Genomic DNA, 22,723 nt, shown 5'->3' with positions numbered 1-22,723 from the left:
ACTTTTCTATATAAGCTTAAAAAAACAACCTCCAGTTCATGCAACTGTTTTATTTTACATTTTATCTTTTCCTGAATCTCTTCCTACTCTACCTCTGTCTTAGACACCTACCCTGTAAATTATTTAATAAGTATTATTAATGATATAAATAACAAGTAAATTATTTCTTTGCTCATTTCTGGGGTTTTTTCTAGATATTGATTACCTGTATAAAAAATATTCAAAGGCAATTTATTGAAAGGAATGCCACCATTTTTAAAATGTGCTTTGTTAAAATGAAAAAAAAAATCCGTTAGACCTTCTAAAAGTATTTGGATCTCTAATGATAACTTTGTGTTATCTTCAGGAACTCAAAAACCAACCAAAGTAAAAAGAAAGGACCTCGTACTCCTAGTCCACCCCCTCCTTTACAGGAAGATATTGCTCTGGGAAAAAAATATAAAGAAAAGTATAAAGTAAAAGATAGGATAGAAGAAAAACCAAGAGATGGAAAGGACAGAGGACGGGATTTTGAAAGACAAAGAGAAAAAAGAGACAAGCCCAGGTAAGGAGGATTCTGAATTGTTGACAGTCTTACTTTTTGTAGAATCTAAAATACTTATTCAGGAGCTCTTAGGCATTACTGTAATGGATTTTTTAGTGGTATTAAACTGTTTATGTATACTTAATAATTCCCATATTTAGTTATGGATAATTCAGTAAATATTAACTTAAAATGTTTTTATTGTGATTAAAAAAAACAATTTCCTATCTTCATTTTTAAGTGTTCAGTTCAGTAGTGTTAACTATATTCACATTGTCATGAAACACATCTCCAGAACTTTTTCATCTTGCAAATCTGAAACTCTAGACCAGTGGTTCCCAACCTTCTGGCCCTTTAAATACAGTTCCTCATGTTGTGACCCAACCATAATTATTTTCATTGCTACTTCATAACTGTAATGTTGCTACTGTTATGAATCGTAATGTAAATATCTGATACGCATGATGGTCTTAGGCAACCACTGTGAAAGGGTCGTTCGACCCCAAGGGGTCGCGACCCACAGGTTGAGAACCGCTACTCTAGACCCATTAAAAAACTCCCTTTCCCTCTCCCCTTGCTCCCAACTTCTCAGTCCCTAGTAATCACTATTCTGCTTTCTATTTCTATTAATCTAACCGCGTTAGAAACTTCATATAAATGGAATAATTTTGTCTTTTTGTGACTGGCTTAGCATAATGTCTTAGGAATTCATCCATGTTGAAGTGTGTGACAGGATTGCCTTCCTTTTTTAAGCTGAGTGATATTTCATTGTCGTATATACCAAATTTGTTTATCCATTCATCTCTCGATGGACATATGGATCGCTTCTGTCTCCCGGCTATTATGAATAGTGCTATTATGAATATGGGTTTAGTATGTTGATCTTCTGGTTCACAAGATTTATGAAATGTTTACAGATTGAATAGGGATGTTTTATCCTTATTAATATTTTAAATTCATTTTCAAATTCTTTCATGAAACTAATATTTCCTCAAGAAAATATATAACTCTAGAGACCTCTTAGTCTCTTTTCTTTTTGAGTTACAGTGTAATAGAAAATGCACAACCCTTCAATTTGTACAAACAGGAACTAGTATCTTGGCTCTGCCAATTACTTGATGTGAGACCCTGAGTAAGGTATTTGTTTTCTCAGAGCCTCTATTTATTTCACTGTAAAATATGCATGATACTGCCTCATAGGGTTGAGGTGAGAATTAAATGAGATAAAGCTTAAAAATATGAGCAGTGCTCAATAAATATACTCTTTTTTTTTTTTTTGCTAAAAGTATTACAAAGGATATTACATAAGTATCGTTTTTCGCCCCCCCACTTGACAAACCCCTGCCCTCCCTTACCCCCCAGTGTCTTATATCCATTAGTTATGCTTATATGGATGCATACAAGTCCTTCGGTTGACCTCTTACTCCCCTCCCTCCTGTCCCCCAACCCTCCCTGGTCTTCCCACTGCAGTTTGACAATCAGTTTGAGGCAGCTCTGCCTCTGTATCTATTATTGTTCAAAAGTTTGTAATGGTCTTTATTATCCATGAATGAGTGAGATCATGTGGTATTTTTCCTTCATTGACTGGCTTGTTTCACTTAGCATAATGCTCTCCAGTTCCATCCATGCTGTTGCAAATGGTAAGAGTTCCTTCTTTTTTACAGCAGCATAGTATTCCATCGTGTAGATGTACCACAGTTTTCTAATCCATTCATCTACTGCTGGGCACTTAGGCTGTTTCCAGATCTTAGCTATGGTGAATTGTGCTGCTTTGAACATCGGGGTGCATATATCCTTTCTGATTGGTGTTTCTGGTTTCTTGGGATAAATTCCTAGAAGTGGGGTCACAGAGTCAAATGGGAGTTCCATTTCCAATTTTTTGAGGAAACTCCATACTGTCTTCCATAGTGGCTGCACCAGTCTGCATTCCCACCAGCAGTGCACAAGTGTTCCTTTTTCTCCACATCCTCTCCAGCACTTGTCGTTTGTTGATTTGTTGATGATGGCCCTTCTGACAGGTGTGAGATGGTACCTCATTGTTGTTTTGATTTGCATCTCTCGGATGATTAGTGACTTTGAGCATGTTTTCATGTCTCTTGGCTTTCTGAATGTCCTCTTTTGAAAGGTGTCTATTTAGATCCTTTACCCATTTTTTGATTGGATTGTTTATCTTCTTTTTGTTAAGTTGTATGAGTTCCCTATAAATTTTGGAGATTGGGCCCTTATCAGATATGACGTTGGCAAATATGTTTTCCCACGAAGTGGGTTTTCTTGTTGTTTTGTTGATGGTTTCTTTTGCTGTGCAGAAGCTTTTTATTTTGACGTAGTCCCATTTGTTCATTTTCTCTTTAGTTTCAACTGCCCTAGGAGCTGTATCAGTGAAGAAATTGCTTTGGCATATGTCTGAGATTTTGTTGCCTTTGTATTCTTCTAGAATTTTTATGGTTTCCTGTCGCACATTTAAGTCCTTTATCCATTTTGAGTTTATTCTTGTGTATGGTGTAAGTTGGTGGTATAGTTTCATTTTCTTGCATATATCTGTCCAATTTTCCCAACACCATTTATTGAAGAGACTATCTTGGTTCCATTTTATGTTCATGCCGCCTTTGTCAAAAATTAATTGAGCACATTGGTTCGGGCTAATTTCTGGACTCTATTCTATTCCACTGATCTATATGTCTGTTCTTGTGCCAGTACCAGGCAGTTTTGAGAACAGTGGCTTTGTAATACAGCTTGATATCTGGCATTGAGATCCCACCTACTTTGTTCTTTCTCAGGATCGCTGGAGCTATTCGGGGTCTTTTTTTATTCCAGATGAATTTTTGGAGAGTTCGTTCTAGATCTTTGAAGAAGGCCATTGGTATTTTAATGGGAAGTGCGTTGAATTTATAGATTGCTTTGGGTAGTATGGACATTTTAATGATGTTGATTCTACCAATCCAAGAACATGGTATGTTCTTCCATCTGTTTATGTCTTCCTCTCTCTCTTTTTTCAACGTCCTGTAGTTTTCTGAGTAGAGGTCTTTTACCTCTTTAGTTAAGTTTATTCCTCGGTATCTTAATTTTTTTGGTGCGATGGTAAATGGGATTGTTTTTCTAATCTCTCTTTCTGAAAGTTCACTATTGGTGTATAGAAATGGCTCAGATTTCTTGGGGTTAATTTTGTATCCTGCTACATTGCCAAATTCATGTATTAAGTCTAGTAGTTTTTTGATGGAGTCTCTAGGGTTTTCTATGTATAATATCATGTGATCTGCAAATAAGGACAGTTTTACTTCCTCTTTCCCAATTTGGATGCCTTTTATTTCTTCTTCATGTCTAATTGCAATGGCTAATACTTCCAGGACTATGTTGAACAGGAGTGGTGAGAGTGGGCATCCCTGTCTTGTTCCTGTTCTTAGGGAAAATGGTGTTAGTTTTTGTCCATTGAGTATGATGTTGGCTGTGAGCCTATCATATATGGCTTTTATTATGTTGAGGCATGATCCTTCTATTCCCACCTTTCTGAGAGTTTTTATCAAAAATGGGTGTTGGATTTTGTCGAATGCTTTTTCTGCATCAATTGATATGACCATGTGGTTTTTTTCTTTCAATTTGTTTATGTGATGTATTACGTTTATTGATTTACCGATGTTGTACCATCCTTGCATTCCTGGGATAAATCCTACTTGGTCATGGTGTATGATCTTTCTGATGTACTGCTGGATCCGATTTGCTAAGATTTTGTTGAGGATTTTGGCATCTATGTTCATGAGGGATATTGGCCTGTAATTCTCTTTCATTGTGTTGTCTTTACCTGGTTTTGGTATTAGGGTGCTGCTAGCTTCATAGAATGTGCTTGGAAGTGTTCCTTCCTCTTGAACTTTTTGTAGTAATCTGAGGAGGATAGGTTTTAGTTCTTCCTTGAAAGTTTGGTAAAACTCCCCTGAGAAGCCGTCTGGTCCTGGGCTTTTGTTTGCTGGACGCTTTTTGATGACTGCTTCAATTTCTTCCATACTTATTGGCCTATTGAGATTTTTAGATTCTTCCTGATTGAGTTTTGGAATGTTGTATTTTTCTAGGAATTTGTCCATTTCCTTCCGGTTGTCTAGTTTGTTGGAATAGAGTTGTCCGTAGTATTGTTTAACAATCATTTGTATTTCTGTGGGGTCTGTTGTTATTTCGCCTCTATCATTTCTGATTTGGTTTAGTTGGGATCTCTCTCTTTGCTTCTTGGTGAGTCTGGCTAGGGGTTTGTCAATCTTGTTTATCCTTTCAAAGAACCAGCTCTTGGTTTCATTCATTTTCTGTATTGTTTTTTTGGTCTCTATGTCATTGATTTCTGCTCTAATCTTCATTATCTCCTTCCTTCTGCTCACTCTGGGGTTTTCTTGTTGCTCTCTTTCTAATTCTTTGAGTTGTAGAGTTAGATGATTAACTACCATTTTTTCTTGTTTTTTGAGATAGGCCTGTAGAACTATAAACTTCCCTCTCAGGACTGCTTTCATTGTGTCCCATAGGTTTTGGATTGTTGTGTTTTCATTGTCATTAGTGTCCAGGATGTTTTTAATTTCTTCTTTGATGTCATTGGTAACCCAATCAATATTTAATAACATGCTATTCAGCTTCCAAGTGTTTGAGTATTTTGGGTTGTTTTTATTGTAGTTTATTTCTAACATTATGCCTTCGTGGTCTGAGAAGATGCTTTTTATGATTTCAATCTTCTTGAATTTGTGGAGACTTTGCTTGTGACCCAATATGTGGTCTATTTTTGAGTATGTCCCATGAGCACCTGAGAGGAATGTATATTCCATGGCTTTGGGGTGAAGTGTTCTGAAGATGTCAATTAAGTCCATCTGATCTAGTGAGTCATTTAGGATTGCTGTTTCTTTGCTGATTGTTTGTCTAGCGGATTTATCCAGTGATGTCAGTGGTGTATTAAAGTCCCCTACTATGATTGTATTGTTGTCTATCTCTCCCCTGATATCTTCCAGAAGTTTTCTTATGTATGTGGGTGCTCCTGCATTGGGTCCATATATGTTTATTAGGGTTATATCCTCTTGTTGTATTGATCCCTTTAGTATTATGAAGTGGCCTTCCTTATCTTTTGTTATGGCCTTCACTTTGAGATGTATTTTGTCCGATATAAGTATTGCTACCCCAGCTTTCTTTTCCTTTCCATTTGCCTGAAAGATATTCTTCCATCCCTTCACTTTCAGTCTCTGTGAGTCCCTTCTAATGAGGTGGGTCTCTTGTAGACAGCAGATGTATGGGTCATGTTTTTTTATCCATTCAGCCACTCGATGTCTTTTGGTTGGAGCATTTAGTCCGTTTACGTTTAAAGTTATCATTGAAAGGTACTTGTTTGTAGCCATTTCTTTTTTTGTGTGTGGCTGTTTTCTTTCTGAGCTTGCTATTTCTTCTTTTTACACCAGTCCCTTTAGCATTTCTTGTATGGCTTGCTTGGTGGTGATATACTCCCTTAGACTTTTTTTGTCTGTGAAGCTTCTTATTTCCCCTTCAATTTTGAATGATAGCCTTGCTGGATGGAGTATTCTTGGATTCAGTCCTTTGCTTTGCATTGCTTTGTAGATTTCCGTCCATTCTTTTCTGGCCTGATGTGTTTCTGTTGAGAAATCATCTGATAATCTAATGGGAGATCCCTTGTATGTAACTTTCCGTCTCTCTCTTGCAGCCTGTAAGATTCTCTCTTTGTCCTGAACATTTGCCATGGTAATTATGATGTGTCTTGGTGTGGGTCTTTTCAGGTTCACCTTGTTTGGGACTCTCTGGGCTTGTGTGACTTTTTTCTTCCCCACCTCAGGGAAATTTTCTGCTATTATTTCTTTGAATAGGTTTTCTAATCCATGTTCCTCTTTCTGTTGTTCTGGCACCCCTATTATTCGTATGTTGTTTCGTTTCATGTTGTTCCAAAACTCCCTTAGGCTCTCTTCCTGCCTTTTAATTTTTTTCTCCAATTGCAGTACAGTTTGAGTGTGTTTTGCTTCCTTGTCTTCTAATTCACTAATTTGGTCCTCCGCTTCTCCTAGTCTACTGTTGATACTTTCAATGGTGTTTTTTATTGCAGCTATGTCGCTCTTCATTTCTTCTTGGGACTTACTTAAGTTGTTGATTCTTTCATCTCTTTCTTCTAGCTTCTTGCATATGGTATTGATTTTTTCCTCCATCCGGTGCATGTACTCTAGGACCCTTATTCTGAATTCTTTTTCCGTCATGTTGCATGCCTCTGTCTCACTTAGCTGCTTTTCTGGCGAGTCCTCCTTTTCTTTTCTTTTCTTTGGGGGTTCCTTTGTCTACCCATGTTTGATCTCACTGACATATCTAGTTTTTGAGTTGTGCAGTGGCTGTTCCCTGGGTGGCAGTGGCTGCTCCCTGGGTGGCAGTGGCTCCTCGGGCTGTGGTTGCTTCCTGGGCAGTTGTGGTAGCACCTGCTCCTCCGTTGATAGCAGGGCCTCTTGTGGGTGCTGTGCACAGCTGTGGTGGCTCTTCTGGCTGGTGGAGGGAGGCTTCACACACAGCAACTGTTCCCCAGACAGAGCGTGTGGTGATCAGGAGGCCGCTGTTGCTTGAATCTGCTGCGTTGATTTAAAGGCACCAAATACAACACAACAAGGCACAACGTACCAGGCACTGAACACCAATGTATTTACAATATTAATAACCCCAAATAAAGGTGGCCACCCGAGCAAAGAGAGTTAGGAGATAAGGAAGATAGAAGAGAAAGAGAAAGAAGAGAAAAAAGAACGAAAGAAAAAAAGAAGGGAGTGTAAAAATGAAATGGGAAAAGGGAGGAAAAAAAGAAGAGGGAAAGAAAAAAAAGTAAGAGAGAAAAGAGAATGAAGTATAAAAGGGGAAGAGACTATTTATATGAGGAGAAAACTCCTATAGAACCGCCACTAATACCAACAAATTACAGCAACAGATTCCTGGAGATGAATACAAACTACCAACAACCAATAATATCAAGCGACGCAAGGAAAAACAGAAGCACCAAAATAACCGGCGGGGGGGGGGGGGGGGCAGAAAAATAAAAAGAATAAGCAGAATAACCTCAAAAACAATCCTAAAAAAAAAAACCCAATATACTCATCAATCAAGCCAACAACAATAAAACAATAGAGAGAGAAAAGAAGAAGAAGAAAAAAAATTTGGATAGTGAAGGAAGATAAGGGAACGTTGTATAAGGATTTAGAGAAGGGGATTGGACAAAGGATATATAAGTAGGGTGACATTTTGACAGGGGGTAAAAAGAATAGGGAAAATCTAAAGCTGGAGTAGGGTAAGAGAAACAGGACAACAAAAGGGAAAAAGTGGGGAAGAGGGTTTTAGCACAGAGGCAAAATTGAGGTAGAGAGAAATGTTGCTAAAGGGATGATGAAAATAGAATGGAGAACAATAGTCCCAAAATAAAATAAAGACAAAATAAAATGACATTTTAAAAAATGGTAAAATGGTAGCAGTAATAATACTAGTTAAAAATAAAAATGTAGTAATTGAAAGGGTAAAATCAGGTGATGGGGAAAAAAAATGTTTTCTTATTTAAAAGGTGAAAAAGTAATTTAAAAAAATAAACATAAAAATGTGCAGTAATGCAGGTGCTTCAGATCTTCTACTGTTCTTTTTGGCACGCTCGGAATTCAGGAGCATGTTGAATTTCCCTCTGATACACTGTTCCTCCGTGTTGTAAGCCACAGTCCTGATTTTAAGGCCGGCTGTATTGGTCCCCTATACTGCCTTATCTGTATTTACAGAAGAGTCAATTGGTGGCTCTGCCTCTGGGTGGCAGTGTGTCTGGATTGACCTCCAAGGCTATATGTCCTCTCTGACCAGGAGTTCTCTATTGTACCTGAACCAGCTCCGCCCAGAGCTGGCTTCCCAGGCGCCACTCCCAGCTCTGTTTCCCAGGCTCCCCAAAAACAATCTTCCCCTAAAGGCTCCGCTAGCGACCCCAACTGGGCAATCCCATGCACTGGGCTCAACAATCAAACTCACAGATTTAAGAGGAAGTGTGTAAACAAGAGCCTGGGAAGCTGTGGGAACTCTCGGGGCTCCACCTTCCAGATTTGCGCAGAGTCTCTGCGTGCGCTCTGGCCCCTGGCACCAAGTAGCAGGCCGGCTGGAGGATTCTGAGGCTGCCCCTTTGCATCCAGTCCAACTATGGGCTTATTTATAGTTTTACCTTCTGTGAGCAGCCCTGCAGGAGCCCTCCCCACTTACGGGTCACACTGGCCTCAATGGGCGCGGACTTTGTGGGGCGCAGATTTCCCCCCGCGCACACGCGCATTCCTTGCTCCAACCTGAATTGCAAACTGCACCTTTGGGGGTACTCTAACCTTTCCGTGGAGGGAAGCAGGTCTCCTCTGAGTTCATGTAGTCGCGCTGCTTGAGAGCCGTTGCCTCCGGGTTAGTAGCCCATCTCTGGATGCGGATAACAGCTGCTCAAGATGGCGCGGTCTCGCGGCTGAGCTGGCGTCCAGGGGGAGGTTTCAGCCTCAATCTCTAACCATCCCCATTTTCTTGGAGTTCTCTGTCTTTCCTGGCTGCAGACTGTTTCTCAGCTGAATCTCCTCTCTTTGTTCGGGCTGTATGTTACCCGTTTCAGCTGCTCGGCCTTATCTGCTCCGGGACAAAGCACCAACACGTCCGCCTATACCTCCGCCATTTTTTTCAAGTCAATAAATATACTCTTTATCTTTATACTTCAGTAATAATTTACCACATAGTAATATTTAAATATGCCTTTCCATTTGCAGGTTTTCACTTAAACTAATACTTAATCGAATGTTGCCATAAAATTATTTAGTTTTTCTAATTTTTGTTCTTCTTTTTCTAACTGTTACTGATGCAATATTGTTAGATTTAGAATCAGCTTTTAGAACTAAGGATTCATGCCCAAACTTTGCTGCACATTGGAATCACCTGAGTGTCTTTAATATGTATTGATACCTAATTCCAGTCCCCAGGTATTCTGATTTATTTAGTATGGGTTGCTACATCAGTATCCAGATTTTTAAAAGCTCACTACCATTCCAGTGTTCAGCAAAGGTTGGGAATCATAAATTGTGATTTATTGTCTCATTTAAAGAAGGTCAGAGGGAGGTGGGTCTGAGACCGATACACTATTCCTCAATGTCATGACACTGAATTCCTTGTGCATGCTCACTTTTTAAGCAAAAGCTTAGATATCTTATGGTTAAATATGACTGCTAATGCTGTAGCCTTTACATCCATATTCCAGGCAATAGGAAAAATTAAAGGAAGAAAGCCTTAACCTTCCTAGAAGTCTCACACATTTCCTCTTACATCCTATTGGCCAGAATTTAGTCACATGGTTACATCTAGCTATGAGGGCATCTTGGAAATGTAATCCTTTAGCTGGGCATATATCTCAACCAAGTAAAATTGGGGTTACTAAAAAGCAAGGAGAGAATATGTGTTGGGATAGGACATTGCAGTCTCTGCTACACCTGTGAGATGTCATTTCTCCTCATGTTATTAAGTAACAAGATCATTAGAGTAAAACCACTATTATCTGGCCCTTTATCTGGAAAGCTCTGTGAAATGGTATTTGTAATATTAAGAATAAATGATCTACCTAGTAAGTAGTTACTATAACTTTGTAAGTTCACCAAAACCCAGTAATTTCCTAAAAATATATTTTGGTGATATGCTTAGTCCTTTCTTTGTCTTCATAAGAGATCTTATCTAACTTATTTAGGTAGATCAAATTTTTTTTTCTTGTCCCCTGTGGTGACTTAGAAGAACCAGAATGATTCTCTCAGCTGTTGCTAGGATCTGGCATCATTGTGTTTTACTGGAGCAATAAGAAAGTGGTTAACTGGCACATCCACAATTCCTGAACATAATTTCCTAAAATATACATTGTATTTTATTCAATCCAATAGGTATGTTTTGAAAATGACATGTAAATCAGATATAAATTATGTTAAATGTTCTTGTTGACTTGCAGTTTAAGAAGTTTTTATTCTTCTCTGATGGTTCTTGGTGTTCTTATTTTGTTATTGTGACCCAGAAATTTCTGAGAGGTGGTTCTTAACGTATGTCCCTACATAGTTCATCATTGAAATGATAACACATTTTGTATAAGGAGGAATTGAGGTTGATTGTTCATTTTCCAGTTTTTCTTTCTGGCTGTCCAATAATTGCCCATTAAAATTAATTTAGATGTTATTATATCTAGATGTGTTTTCAAATAAAAGTACAGCAGATTCTCAGCATCATTTTATTATAACATTGATGCGGTGCCATAGGAACTTAGTATTTGTTTATATCATTTAGCCTTGTGGTAGAATTCGTCTTATTATACATTGTTTTACCAGGAGCAACAAAGAATGCCTAGGACTCAGATTTACTCGGTATATAGAAAAGGCTGAACTTGGTTTATTTCTTTTGTCTAAGGAAAGAAACAGCAGAGCTAGGAGAACTGAAGAACTGCATGGGTACCTGACTTACACTGGAATTCTAACATCATACATGACAAAGTTGAAAAATTGCATTTTCATTTCAGATAAATTAATTTTAATTTCCAGGTTGTTGTTTTTTTACTGTATTTTTATTGATTTCAGAGAGGAAGGGATAGGGAGATAGATAGAAACGTCAATGTTGAGAGAGAATCATTGATTGGTTGCCTCCTGTATGCCCCACACTGAGGATCAAGCTCACAACCCAGGCATGTGCCATGACCGAACTCCAACCAAAGTAACAAAATAAGTCCATACGGCTTTTATTTCATATGTTTATAAGTTGACACCCAAATACCGAGCCATGCCAGCCAGTCAATTTCCAGGATTTTTAAAAAATATATATTTTTATTGATTTCAGAGAGGAAGGGAGAGGGAGAAAGAGTTAGAAACATCAATGATGAGAGAGTATCATTGATTGGCTGCCTCCTGCACACCCCCTACTGGGGATGGAGCCTGCAACCCGGACATGTGCCCTTGACCGTAATCGAACCCGGGACCCTTCAGTCCATAGGCTGACGCTCTATCCACTGAGCTAAACCAGCTAGGGCTCCAAGATTTTTTTAAGGTCTGTTTAATTTATCTCCATCAATGTGAATAAAGAATTTATTAATTCTAAAACCAAACACTATATTCAGAATCTTTGTCATTTGCTTTCATATTGATGGGGTATGTAATTAAATTCCTTTTGAATAAAATTGCCCCTGAAAATTAATTTAGATGTTATTATATCTATATGTGTTTTCAAATAAAAGTACAGCAGATTCTCAACATCATTTTGTTATAACATTGATGAGTTGCCATAGGAACTTAACTCTTGTTTATATCATTTAGCCCAGTGGTTCCCAAACTTATTTGGTCTACCGCCCCCTTTCCAGAAAAAAATATTACTCAGCGCCCCCTGGAAATTAATTTTTTTAAAATTTTAATAGCAATTAAACAGAAAGATATATGTATTAATGTTTCTACCTTTTTTGTAAAATATAGTAAAGAAAGGTGTAAATTAGAAACATTGAAGTTTGAAATTATGAAACTATTTATTGAACTCAGAATAGAAAGGTAATACAAAAAAAGATAAAACAAATGCACCTGTGGCCATCACCGCCCCCCTGGATCGCTGTAGCGCGCACTTTGGGAATCACTGATTTAGCCTGTGGTAAAATTCGTCTTGTTTACATTATTTTACTTAAAGTTAAGGAACCTATCAGTGATGTTAAGTGAGGACTTACTGTATGCTAATTTATCTATTTGTCCAATAGTAATTGAATACCTAATATGTGGTATAGGTTCTGTTCTAAAAGCTGATGATGCAGCAGTGAAATGTCAGAAGCTTTGTTACTTGCTTGTAATAACAGTAATAATGTGTGTGGAAGTAATAACAGTAATAATGTAATACTGTGTGTGTATAAAGTAATGTATTTTTTAATATGGATTTTTTCCCTTCCTTCCAAGTAAGACTTGCAAGGCCTATTTAATATGGGAGGATTGTTCAGGGGTTTCCTATTGAGTTACTAGAAAAGTATGCATTCACGTGGGACAAATGATGCAAGAAAACCACATGACTCATTAAGTCCCTGTCTTCTGTGTCTCAATTCTACACCCTTATAGATCAGGGGCTGATAACCTGAGATCCATTGGTGGATTTTAGTATTCTGCAAATGTCTTGATATTCAGGTAAAATTTTGCCCCTGTGTTTTGGTGAGGGAGAGTACCCATAAGTTTCCAAGCAAAATTTATGATTTCCCCCTCCAAAAAATTTTTAAGAATTCTTAAACATTCCTTAGGCCTCTGTCACTGAGCTGCCATCCAGGATTTGAGTATTATCCCGAAATCTACATTGGCCACATTAATTTTGTTAAAAATTTATTCTGGTCCTGGCTGGTTTCTTCAGTGGTTAGAGCATGTGCCAGGGACCGAAGAGTTGTAAATTCAATTCTACTCAAGGACATGTACCTCCATTGGAGGCTCGATCCCCGGCCCCAGTCAGGCCCATGCCCCCGCTTCCCTCCCCTCCACTCTCTAAAAAAAAAAAATCAATGGAAAAAATATCGAGTGGGGATTAAAAAATAATATTAATAAATAAAAATATAAAAATAAAAAAAGAATATATTCTGTTCCCAGAACGTTTGTTAACTAGAATAGCACTGAAATCTGTCGTGTGGTTGCTTTTGAAATGAATAGTGTGGAGGCCACAGTTATTAAACGCATATTTATTAATGTCTTTTAGTTTGAACAGTAGAATTTACTCAGCTCCGAATTATTTATCTAGTATTGATCAAAACCTGAATGCTACTGGTTTATAAAATAAAAGTCATATGGACTTATTTTGTTACTCTGCTTTTAGAAAATGTAGCAGTTTCCCATAATTTTTAAAAATAAACTTTCAGTAACCTACTCTGAATAGAAAATAGTAAAATCTTGATTATCTAGAACTCACCTGAATCATTTTTTGTGGAGATTATTGTGTGTTTTCTTTCTTTGCTTGTTTTTAATTTAAATTATTTATTTAAGTATTACATATGGGGTTTTTTTCCCCATTGACCTCTCCCCATCCACTCCCCCCCACCAGCACAAGCCCTGATCCCCCTGCTGTCTGTGTTCATGCGATATGATTATATGCATGCATACAAGTCCTTTGGTGGTTCTCTTACATCTCCTCCCCACCCCCAGCCTTCCCTATGAGGTTGCACAGACTGTTCGATGCTTCTATGTCTCTGGATCTATTTTTGTTCATCAGTTTTTATTGTTGTTTATATCCCACAAATGAGTGAGATCATGTGATATTTATCTTTCTCCGACTAGCTTATTTCACTTAGCATAATGCTCTCCAGGTCTACCTAGTTGCAAATTGTAAGAGTTCCTTATTTTTTACAGCAGCAAAGTATTGCATTGTGTAGATGTACCACAGTTTTTTAACCCACTCATCTGCTGATGGGCACTTAGACTGTTTCCAAATCTTACCTATTGTAAATTGTGCTGCTGTGAACATAGGGGTGCCTGTATCCTTTCTGATTGGTGTTTCTGATTTCTTGGGATATATTCCTAGAAGTGGGATTACTGGGTCAAATACGAGTTCCATTTTTAATTTTTTGAGGAAACTCCATACTGTTTTACACAGTGGCTGCACCAGTTTGCATTCCAACACCAATACACGAGAGTTCCTTTTTCTCCACAGCCTTGCCAGCACTTGTCGATTATCGATTTGTTGATGCTAGCCATTCTGACAGGTATGAGACGGTACCTCATTGTGGTTTCGATTTGCATCTCTCAGATGATTAGTGACTTTGAGCATGTTTTCATAGGTCTCTTGGCCTTCTGTATGTCATCTTTCAAAAAGTGTCTATTTAGGTCCTTTGCTCATTTTTTGATTGGATTGTTTAGCTTCCTTTTGTTAAGTTGTATGAGTTTTCTATAAATTTTGGAGATTAAACCCTTGTCGGGTATAACATTGGCAAATATGTTCTCCCATTTAGTGGGCTTTCTTGTTGTTTTGTTGATGGTTTCTTTTGCTGTGTAGAAACTTTTTATTTTGATGTAGTCCCATTTGTTTATATTCTCATTAGTTTCCATTGTCCTAGGAGCTGTATTGGTAAAGATATTGCTGCAACATATGTCTGTTACTTTTCTGCCTATGGAATCTTCTAAGATTTTTATGGTTTCCCATCTTACGTTTAAGTCCTCTATCCATTTTTAGTTTATTTCTGTGTATGGTGTAAGTTCGTGGTCTAGTTTCATTTTTTTGCATGTCTCTATCCAATTTTTCCAACACCATTTATTAAAGAGACTGTCTTGACTCCATTGTATGCTCTTGCCTCCTTTGTCAAATATTAATTGAGCATAGTGGTTTGGGTCGATTTCTGGGTTCTCTGTTGTGTTCCATTGGTCTATATGTCTGTTCTTGTGCCAGTACCAGGCAGTTTTGAGAACAGTGGCTTTGTAATACAGCTCGATGTCTGGTATTGAGATCCCTCCTACTTTGTTCTTTCTCAGGATTGCTGTGGCTATTCGGGGTCTTTTTTTATTCCAGATGAATTTTTGGAGAGTTTGTTCTAGGTTTGTGAAATATGCCGTTGGTATTTTAATGGGGAGTACATTGAATCTAGAGATTATTTTGGGTAGTATGGACATTTTAATGATGTTGATTCTACCAATCCATGAACACGGTATGTTCTTCCATTTGTTTATGTCTTCCTCTATCTCTTTTTTCAGCATCCTGTAGTTTTCTGAGTACAAGTCTTTTACCTCCTTAGTTAGGTTTATTCCTCAGTATCTTTTTTTGTTGCAATGGTAAATGGGATTGTTTTTTCAGTTTCTCTTTCTATGAGTTCATTATTGGTGTATAAAAAAGCCATAGATTTCTGGGTGTTAATTTTGTTTCCTGCTACATTACCAAATTCATTTATTGAGTCTAGTAGTTTTTTGATGGTGTCTTTAGGGTTTTCAACGTACAATATCATGTCATCTGCGAATGACAGTTTTACTTCTTCTTTTTCAATTTGGATGCCTTTTATCTCTTCTTGTCTAATCTCTATGGCTAGCACTTCCAGTACTATGTCGAACCGGAGTTGTAAAAGTGGGCATCCCTGTCTTGTTCCTGTTTTTAGAATTTAGTTTTTGCCCATTGAGTATGATGTTAGCTTTGATTTATCATATAAGGCTTTTATTATGTTGAGGTATGATCCCTCTAGTCCCATTTTGCTGAGAGTTTTTATCAGGAATGGGTGTTGGATTATGTCAAATGCTTTTTCTGTGTCAATTGATATGATTTTGTGATTTTTGTCTCTCAATTTGTTTCAGTGATGTATAACGTTTATTATTGGTTTGCAGATAGTGTACCAGCCTTGCATCCCTGGAATAAATCCCACTTGGTCATGGTGTGTGATCTTTCTAATATAATGCTGGATCTGATTTGCTAGAATTTTGTTAAGGATTTTAGCATCTATGTTCATCAGTGATATTGGCCTGTATTTCTCTTTCTTTCAAGTTTCTTTATCTAGTTTGTGGGTTAGGGTAATGCTGGCTTCATAAAAAGAGCTTGGAAGTGTGCCTTTCTCTTGAATTTTTGGAATAGTCTGAGGAGGGTAGGTTTTAGTTCATCTTTGAATGTTTGGTAAAAATCTCCTGTGAAGCCCTAACTGGTTTGGCTCAGGGGATGGAGCGTTGGCCTGCGGACTGAAAGGTCCCAGGTTCAATTCCGGTCAAGGGCATGTACCTTGGTTGCGGGCACATCCCCAATAGGAGGTGTGCAGGAGGCAGCTGATCAATGTTTCTCATTGATGTTTCTGCCTCTCTGTAAAGGATCAATGAAATATTTTTTTAAAAAAAAAAAATCTCCTATGAAGCCATCCAGAAGAGGGCTTTTGATTTTTGCAAGTTTTTTTATTACTGCTTCAATTTCATTGGTAGTATCAGCCTATTCAGATTTTTTTATTCTTCCTGATTGACTTTTGGAAGCTTGTACTTTTCTAGGAATATGTCCTTTTCGTCAAGGTTGTCCAGTTTGTTGGAGTAGAGTTTTTTGTACTATTTTTTTACAGTTCTTTGTATGTCTATGGAGTCGGTTGTTACTTTACCTCTTTCATTTCTGATTTTGTTTATTTGGGTCCTCTCTCTTTGTTTCTTAGTGAGCCTGGCTAGAGGTTCCTCAATCTTATTTATCCTTTCAAAGAACCAGCTCTTGGCTTTATTGATCTTTTATATTGGGGTTTTTTTTTTTTCTTTTTGGTCTCTATGTCGTTTACTTCCGCTCTAATCTTTATTATTTCCTATCTTCTGCTTTCGCTGGGCTTTTCTTGTGCTCTCTTTCTAATTCTTTAAGTTGTAGCGTCTGATAATTTACTAGTAGCCTGGTGCACAAAATTCATGCACATTGAAAGGGAATTAGAGGAACGTAATTTGGACTCACTATCTAATATCAATAGTATGTGAGCGTGAGGCAGTCCATGTTTCTGAAATTCAGTGAAATGAATTTTAGCTATTACTTTGCCAAATAAATGGAATTTACAGATATCATTTAAAAGAGCATTCAGCTTAATATTAAAAACTCTGGCTACCAAGACAGGTCTGTTTTCAACTTTTTGTCAGCGTTGTAAATTATTTGCAATATCTGCCCATTTGGGGTTGCATGTCACGGTTACAAATAAATCGGGCTTGCCATACTTCGTTACAATTGCCATAGCATCCTGATATCGCTGATGCATATTTCTGGGACTACCCTCAGAAGATGATGGAAGTATTATCATTTGACCAATCGGCACATTGTCATTTTCAGATCTAGATTTGAGATAATCCATCAAACCACTGTATTTTTCAACTCTCAACTTAGATTGGTTTGCTTTGATGAAATTTATCCAATTGGCCTCCATTTTTTAATACGAGTCCACGATAAACTGTTGAGTTAATTTTCGTGCATTTAAAATAGGATTGAACGTGTCCCACACAGAGAGGTGAAATCCATAATACTCCATCTGTGTGACTCGTGTCCTTACATTTTGTCTAGTATTATTGTCGATTACACGGTTGTCTCTGAGTCTTAATGCAATATCTGTTCCCCAGCCTTTTTCACCATGTGGAAAAAGAATAGGATATGTCATTGCATCTAATGTAGGAAACGGGATATTGATTTGTTTCATTTTAGTGGCATTTGGATTACTGGGATCTGGTTTACAATGAATGAGCAAGTCTCTTTCAAAAGGAGGTTCTCCATCTTCGTTTCTGAATATGACACCAACCTCAGTTACACGGGGAGAATTATATCTACCCAGGTCACTGTTACGATCATATTTAATCGCCATTGTTACTTCTGTGGGAGCAATACCTTTCGCTGCTGCTTCAGATTGGGCTTCCTTTTCTACCTCATGTAGCATCTTGTACGATTTCGTTAATTCATCTATTTCATGCATGAGATTGTTGATGTTGATCATGAGTCTTTCTGAGCAGCCCTGGTTTTCTGGCATTGCTAATCTTTTACTTGTAGCTTCGGCTGTATCCAAAAGATGAGCAAACTTCCGAGAAACACCTTCTGAAGGATGTAAAGTTCCAGTATGGTGATAAACTTGTCCGTGTATTCTAAAACAGTATGGCCCATATCCTGATGGCAATGCAATATTTGCACCCATGGAAGCAAAAGCAAAAGAACTATTTATGGAACGAATATTTTCCATGAAATTTTTGCTGTCAGAATCTTTGTTTGTCATTAATCTTTTTAAATATGCCGGGTAGTCTGGAAAACGTATATCATTTGGACAGACTTTTGCTTTGCTACAACATCGAGTAAATTTCCCATAGGATGGTTTTTCATCAAAGAAATTTAGTGATAGGCAAAATTCACATCGAACAGTCATTCCACCACAACTATGTTCGAGAATTGCATCCTCATGTACTCCATTTTCGCTGAGAAGGCAGTTCCTACCAGTATTGGTAGTACTTGTTGATGACTGTCCTCTCAACATATTCTGTCGTCACCACCGCCTTCTTTCAACTTCAAAGGCATGTTGGTCTTTAGACATTTTCTGTCGATAAACACTGGTGTTTTTCGGCATCAGAGTGACATTTTTCCAGTACCTGGTGTTCAGATACATCCTGTCACAGGCACCGCCTTCTTTCAAGAACAGACGCACACTGCTCTGCAGACATTTTCTGTCGATAACCCCAGCATCTTTCAGCTGCAGAGCTACGTTGTATCAACAGTTGTTCTTTAGACATAGTCCCACCTCTCTACTGTCATGGTCGGAGATGCAGGTGAATGAGAGTCCTCGCTGTCAGACCGCTGAGAGCTGTCTGACCAACGGCTGTTTCTGGCTGATTCTGTGGGGGTGGGACTTCCTCCTCCCTGCTGTCAGTTTTCACAGCTGTGATGAGAAACTGGGATGACAGAGGGAGCCATGCCCGTCAAGCCGCCCTCTCTCTCTCTCTGCTCTATCAAGTCCTCCAAACCTCCCGCTCTCTGCTCGCTCTGCTCTCCGCCGGCAAGGTCCTGGGAGCCCGTGGGTGTGGCTTGGCGCAACAGGCCTCGCCTCCCAGGCTGGCAATGGTCCTAGGACCCGGGGGCCACGGTCGCCTCCTGGGGCGCTTCATACCTGCGAATGCAAATTAACCACCATCTTTGTCGGGTTAATTTGCATAGTCATTCTGATTGGCTTGTAGCTGTGACTTGAGCATAGCGGAGGGATGGCTAATTTGCATGTTTCTCTTTTATCATATATGACTAGAGGCACAGTGCACAAAAATTTGTGCACTCGGGGGTGTGGGCATCCCTCAGCCCGGCCTGTGCCCTCTCGCAGTCTGGGACCCCTTGGGAGATAACGACCTGCTGGCTTAGGCCAGCTCCCGGGGGGCAGAGGGCACGCCCAATCCCTAGGTGCAGCCCCTGGTCAGGCTCAGAGCAGGGCCGATTGGGGAGTTGGGGCGCCACCTCCTGTCATGCACAGAGCAGGGCGGATCGGGAGGTTGCGATGCCACCCTCAGTCACCCTCAGGGTAGGGCCGATTGGGGGGTTGGGGCACCGCCCCCTGTCACAATCAAGGCAGGGTCGATGGGGAGGTTGCAGCGCCACCCCCTGTCACGCACAGAGCAGAGCCAATCAGGGGGTTGGGGTGCTGCCCCCTGTCACTCTCAGAGCAGGGCCGATCAGGGGGTTGGGGCACTGCCCCCTGTCACTCACAGAGCAGGGCCAATCGGGGTTGGGGCGCTGCCCCCTGTCATTCACAGAGCAGGGCCAATCGGGGTTGGGACGCTGCCCCCTGTCACTCACAGAGCAGGGCCCATCAGGGGGATTGGGGGTCCGTACCCTGTCACACACAGAGCAGGGTCAATCAGGGGGTTGGGGAGCTCCCCCCTGTCACACACAGAGCAGGGCCCATCAGGGGGTTGAGGAGCTCCCTCCTGTCATGCACAGAGCAGGGCCGATCAGGGGGTTGAGTAGCTCCCCCCTGTCACGAACAGAGCAGTGCCGATAGGGGAGTTGGGGCACCGCCCCCTGTCACACACAGAGCAGGGCGGATCAGGGGGGTTGGGGCGCTGCACCCTGTCACACTCATGGCAGGGCCAATGGGGAGGTTATGGCTCTACCCTGTCACACACAGAGCAAGGCCCATGGAAGGGGTTGGGGCGCCACCCTCTATCACCCACAGAGCAGGGCCGATCAGGGTGTTGGGGCGCCGCCACTGTCAACTCACGGCAGGGCCGATGGAGAGGTTATGGCTCTACCCTGTCACACACAGAGCAGGGCCCGTGGGGGGGGGGGGGGGGGAGGGGGTTGGGTCACCGCACCCTGTCGCACACAGAGTAGGGCGATCAGGGGGTTGGGGAGCTCCCCCCTATCAGGCACAGAGCAGGGCTGATCAGGGGGTTGGGGCGCCTTCCCCTGTCATGAACAGAGCAGGGCAGATAGGGGGGTTGTGGCCCCACCCCCTGTCACACACAGAGCCGCAGGGCGATCAGGGGGTTTGGGCGCTGCCCCTTGTCACGCTGATCCCGGTGCCGGGAGCCTCGCTGCTCCGCTGATCCCGGTGCTGGGAGGCATATTACCCTTTTACTATATAGAATAGAGGCCTGGTGCACTGGTGGGGGCTGGCTGGTTTGCCCTGAAGGGTGTCCTGGATCAGGGTGGGGGTCCCCACTGGGGTGCCTGGCCAGCCTGGCTGAGGGGCTGAGAGCCATTTTCCGGCTGTCGGGTGTCTGAAGCTCCCAACCGCTCTTTTTCTTTCTTTTTTTTTTTTTATTCCGGGCTAGCTTTAGCTCTGAGGCCTCGGCTCTGGCCTTTACCTTCTGTATTTGATACAATGTTGCAGTCCGGCTGGCTGCAGCCCCGCTGACTGAAAGCCAGTTTCTAGGGTTTTGTTTAGCTTCTATATTTGCAACATAGTTGCTTAGAGTTGCAGCTGAGAGGCCGGCAAGTTAGGCGGGGAACATTGGAGTCCGCAGTCACTGGAGCAAGCAAGCCTCCCTGTTTGCTTCAGTGCGTGCCTGCCGGCCACCATCTTGGCTGACAGTTAATTTGCATAAGGATATGATGATTAGCCAATGAAAAGGGTAGCAGTTGTACGCTAATTAGCATGTTTCTCTTTTATTAGTGTAGACTAGAGGCCCAGTGCACAAAAATTTGTGCACTTGTAGGGGGGGGGAGAGGGCATCCCTCAGCCCGGCCTGTGCCCTCTCGCAGTCTGGGACCCCTCCGGAGACAACGACCTGCTGGCTTAGGCCTGCTCCCGGGTGGCAGAGGGCACGCCCAATCCCTAGGTGCAGCCCCTGGTCAGGCTCAGAGCAGGGCCGATTGGGGAGTTGGGGCACCGCCCCCTGTCATGCAGAGAGCAGGGCGGATTGGGTGGTTGTGATGCCACCCTCAGTCACGCTCAGGGTAGGGCCGATTGGGGGGTTCGGGCACCGCCCCCTGTCACACTCAAGGCAGGGTCGATGGGGAGGTTCCGGCACCACCCCCGTCACTCACAGAGCAGGGCCAATCGGGGTTGGGGCGCTGCCCCCTGTCACTCACAGAGCAGGGCCAATCAGGGGGTTGGGGCGCTGCCCTCTGTCACTCACAGAGCAGGGCCCATCAGGGGGATTGGGGGTCCGTACCCTGTCACACACAGAGCAGGGTCAATCAGGGGGTTGGGGAGCTCCCCCCTGTCACACACAGAGCAGGGCCCATCAGGGGGTTGAGGAGCTCCCCCCTGTCATGCACAGAGCAGGGCCGATCAGGGGGTTGAGGAGCTCCCCCCTGTCACGAACAGAGCAGTGCCGATAGGGGAGTTGGGGCACCGCCCCCTGTCACACACAGAGCAGGGCGGATCAGGGGGTTGGGGCGCTGCACCCTGTCACACTCATGGCAGGGCCAATGGGGAGGTTATGGCTCTACCCTGTCACACACAGAGCAAGGCCCGTGGAGGGGGGTTGGGGCGCCACCCTCTATCACCCACAGAGCAGGGCCGATCAGGGTGTTGGGGCGCCGCCACTGTCAACTCACGGCAGGGCCAATGGAGAGGTTATGGCTCTACCCTGTCACACACAGAGCAGGGCCCGTGGGTGGCAGGGGGTTTGGGGCGCCGCACCCTATCACACGTAGAGAAGGGCCGATCAGGGGGTTGGTGCGCCGCCCCCTGTCACACACAGAGCCACAGGGCGATCAGGAGATTGGGGAGCTCCCCCCTATTAGGCACAGAGCAGGGCTGATCAGGGGGTTGGGGCGCCTTCCCCTGTCACGAACAGAGCAGGGCAGATAGGGAGATTGTGGCCCCGCCCCCTGTCACTCACAGAGCCTCAGGGCGATCAGGGGGTTTGGGCGCTGCCCCTTGTCACGCTGATCCTGGTGCCGGGAGCCTCGCTGCTCCGCTGATCCCGGTGCTGGGAGGCATATTACCCTTTTACTATATAGAATAGAGGCCTGGTGCACAGGTGGGGGCCGGCTGGTTTGCCCTGAAGGGTGTCCTGGATCAGGGTGGGGGTCCCCACTGGGGTGTCTGGCCAGTCTGGGTGAGGAGCTGAGGGCCGTTTTCCGGCTGGCGGGTGACTAAAGCTCCCAACCGCTCCTTTTTTTCTTTTTTTTTTTTTTTTTATTCTGGGCCAGCTTTAGCTCTGAGGCCTCGCTGCTGAAAGCAGGTTTCTGGCCTTTACCTTCTGTATTTGATACAATGTTGCAGTTCGGCTGGCTGAAGCCTGGCTGACTAATGCAGGTTTCTGGGGTTTTGTTTAGCTTCTATATTTGCAACATATTTGCTTAGAG

At 41.9% G+C, this 22,723-nt stretch overlaps 1 protein-coding gene across 9 annotated transcripts in view; it reads left to right on the top strand.

Annotated features, from left to right (window-relative positions):
• ZC3H13 (zinc finger CCCH-type containing 13) overlaps positions 1-22,723 on the top strand; it is a 143,772-nt gene that overhangs the window by 52,029 nt on the left and 69,020 nt on the right. For all 9 annotated transcript variants that reach the window (XM_070409142.1, XM_070409141.1, XM_070409145.1 and 6 more), the window contains one exon: positions 347-544. In XM_070409142.1, the coding sequence (XP_070265243.1) occupies positions 347-544 (198 nt within the window). The remainder of the gene's footprint in view (positions 1-346; positions 545-22,723) is intronic.

Source organism: Myotis yumanensis, unplaced genomic scaffold (genome assembly GCF_028538775.1).
Source record: "Myotis yumanensis isolate MYYU_CA2020_CCGP unplaced genomic scaffold, mMyoYum1.0.hap1 SCAF_3, whole genome shotgun sequence".
NCBI lineage: Eukaryota > Metazoa > Chordata > Mammalia > Chiroptera > Vespertilionidae > Myotis > Myotis yumanensis.
This window is presented reverse-complemented; position numbering and strand designations above follow the sequence as displayed.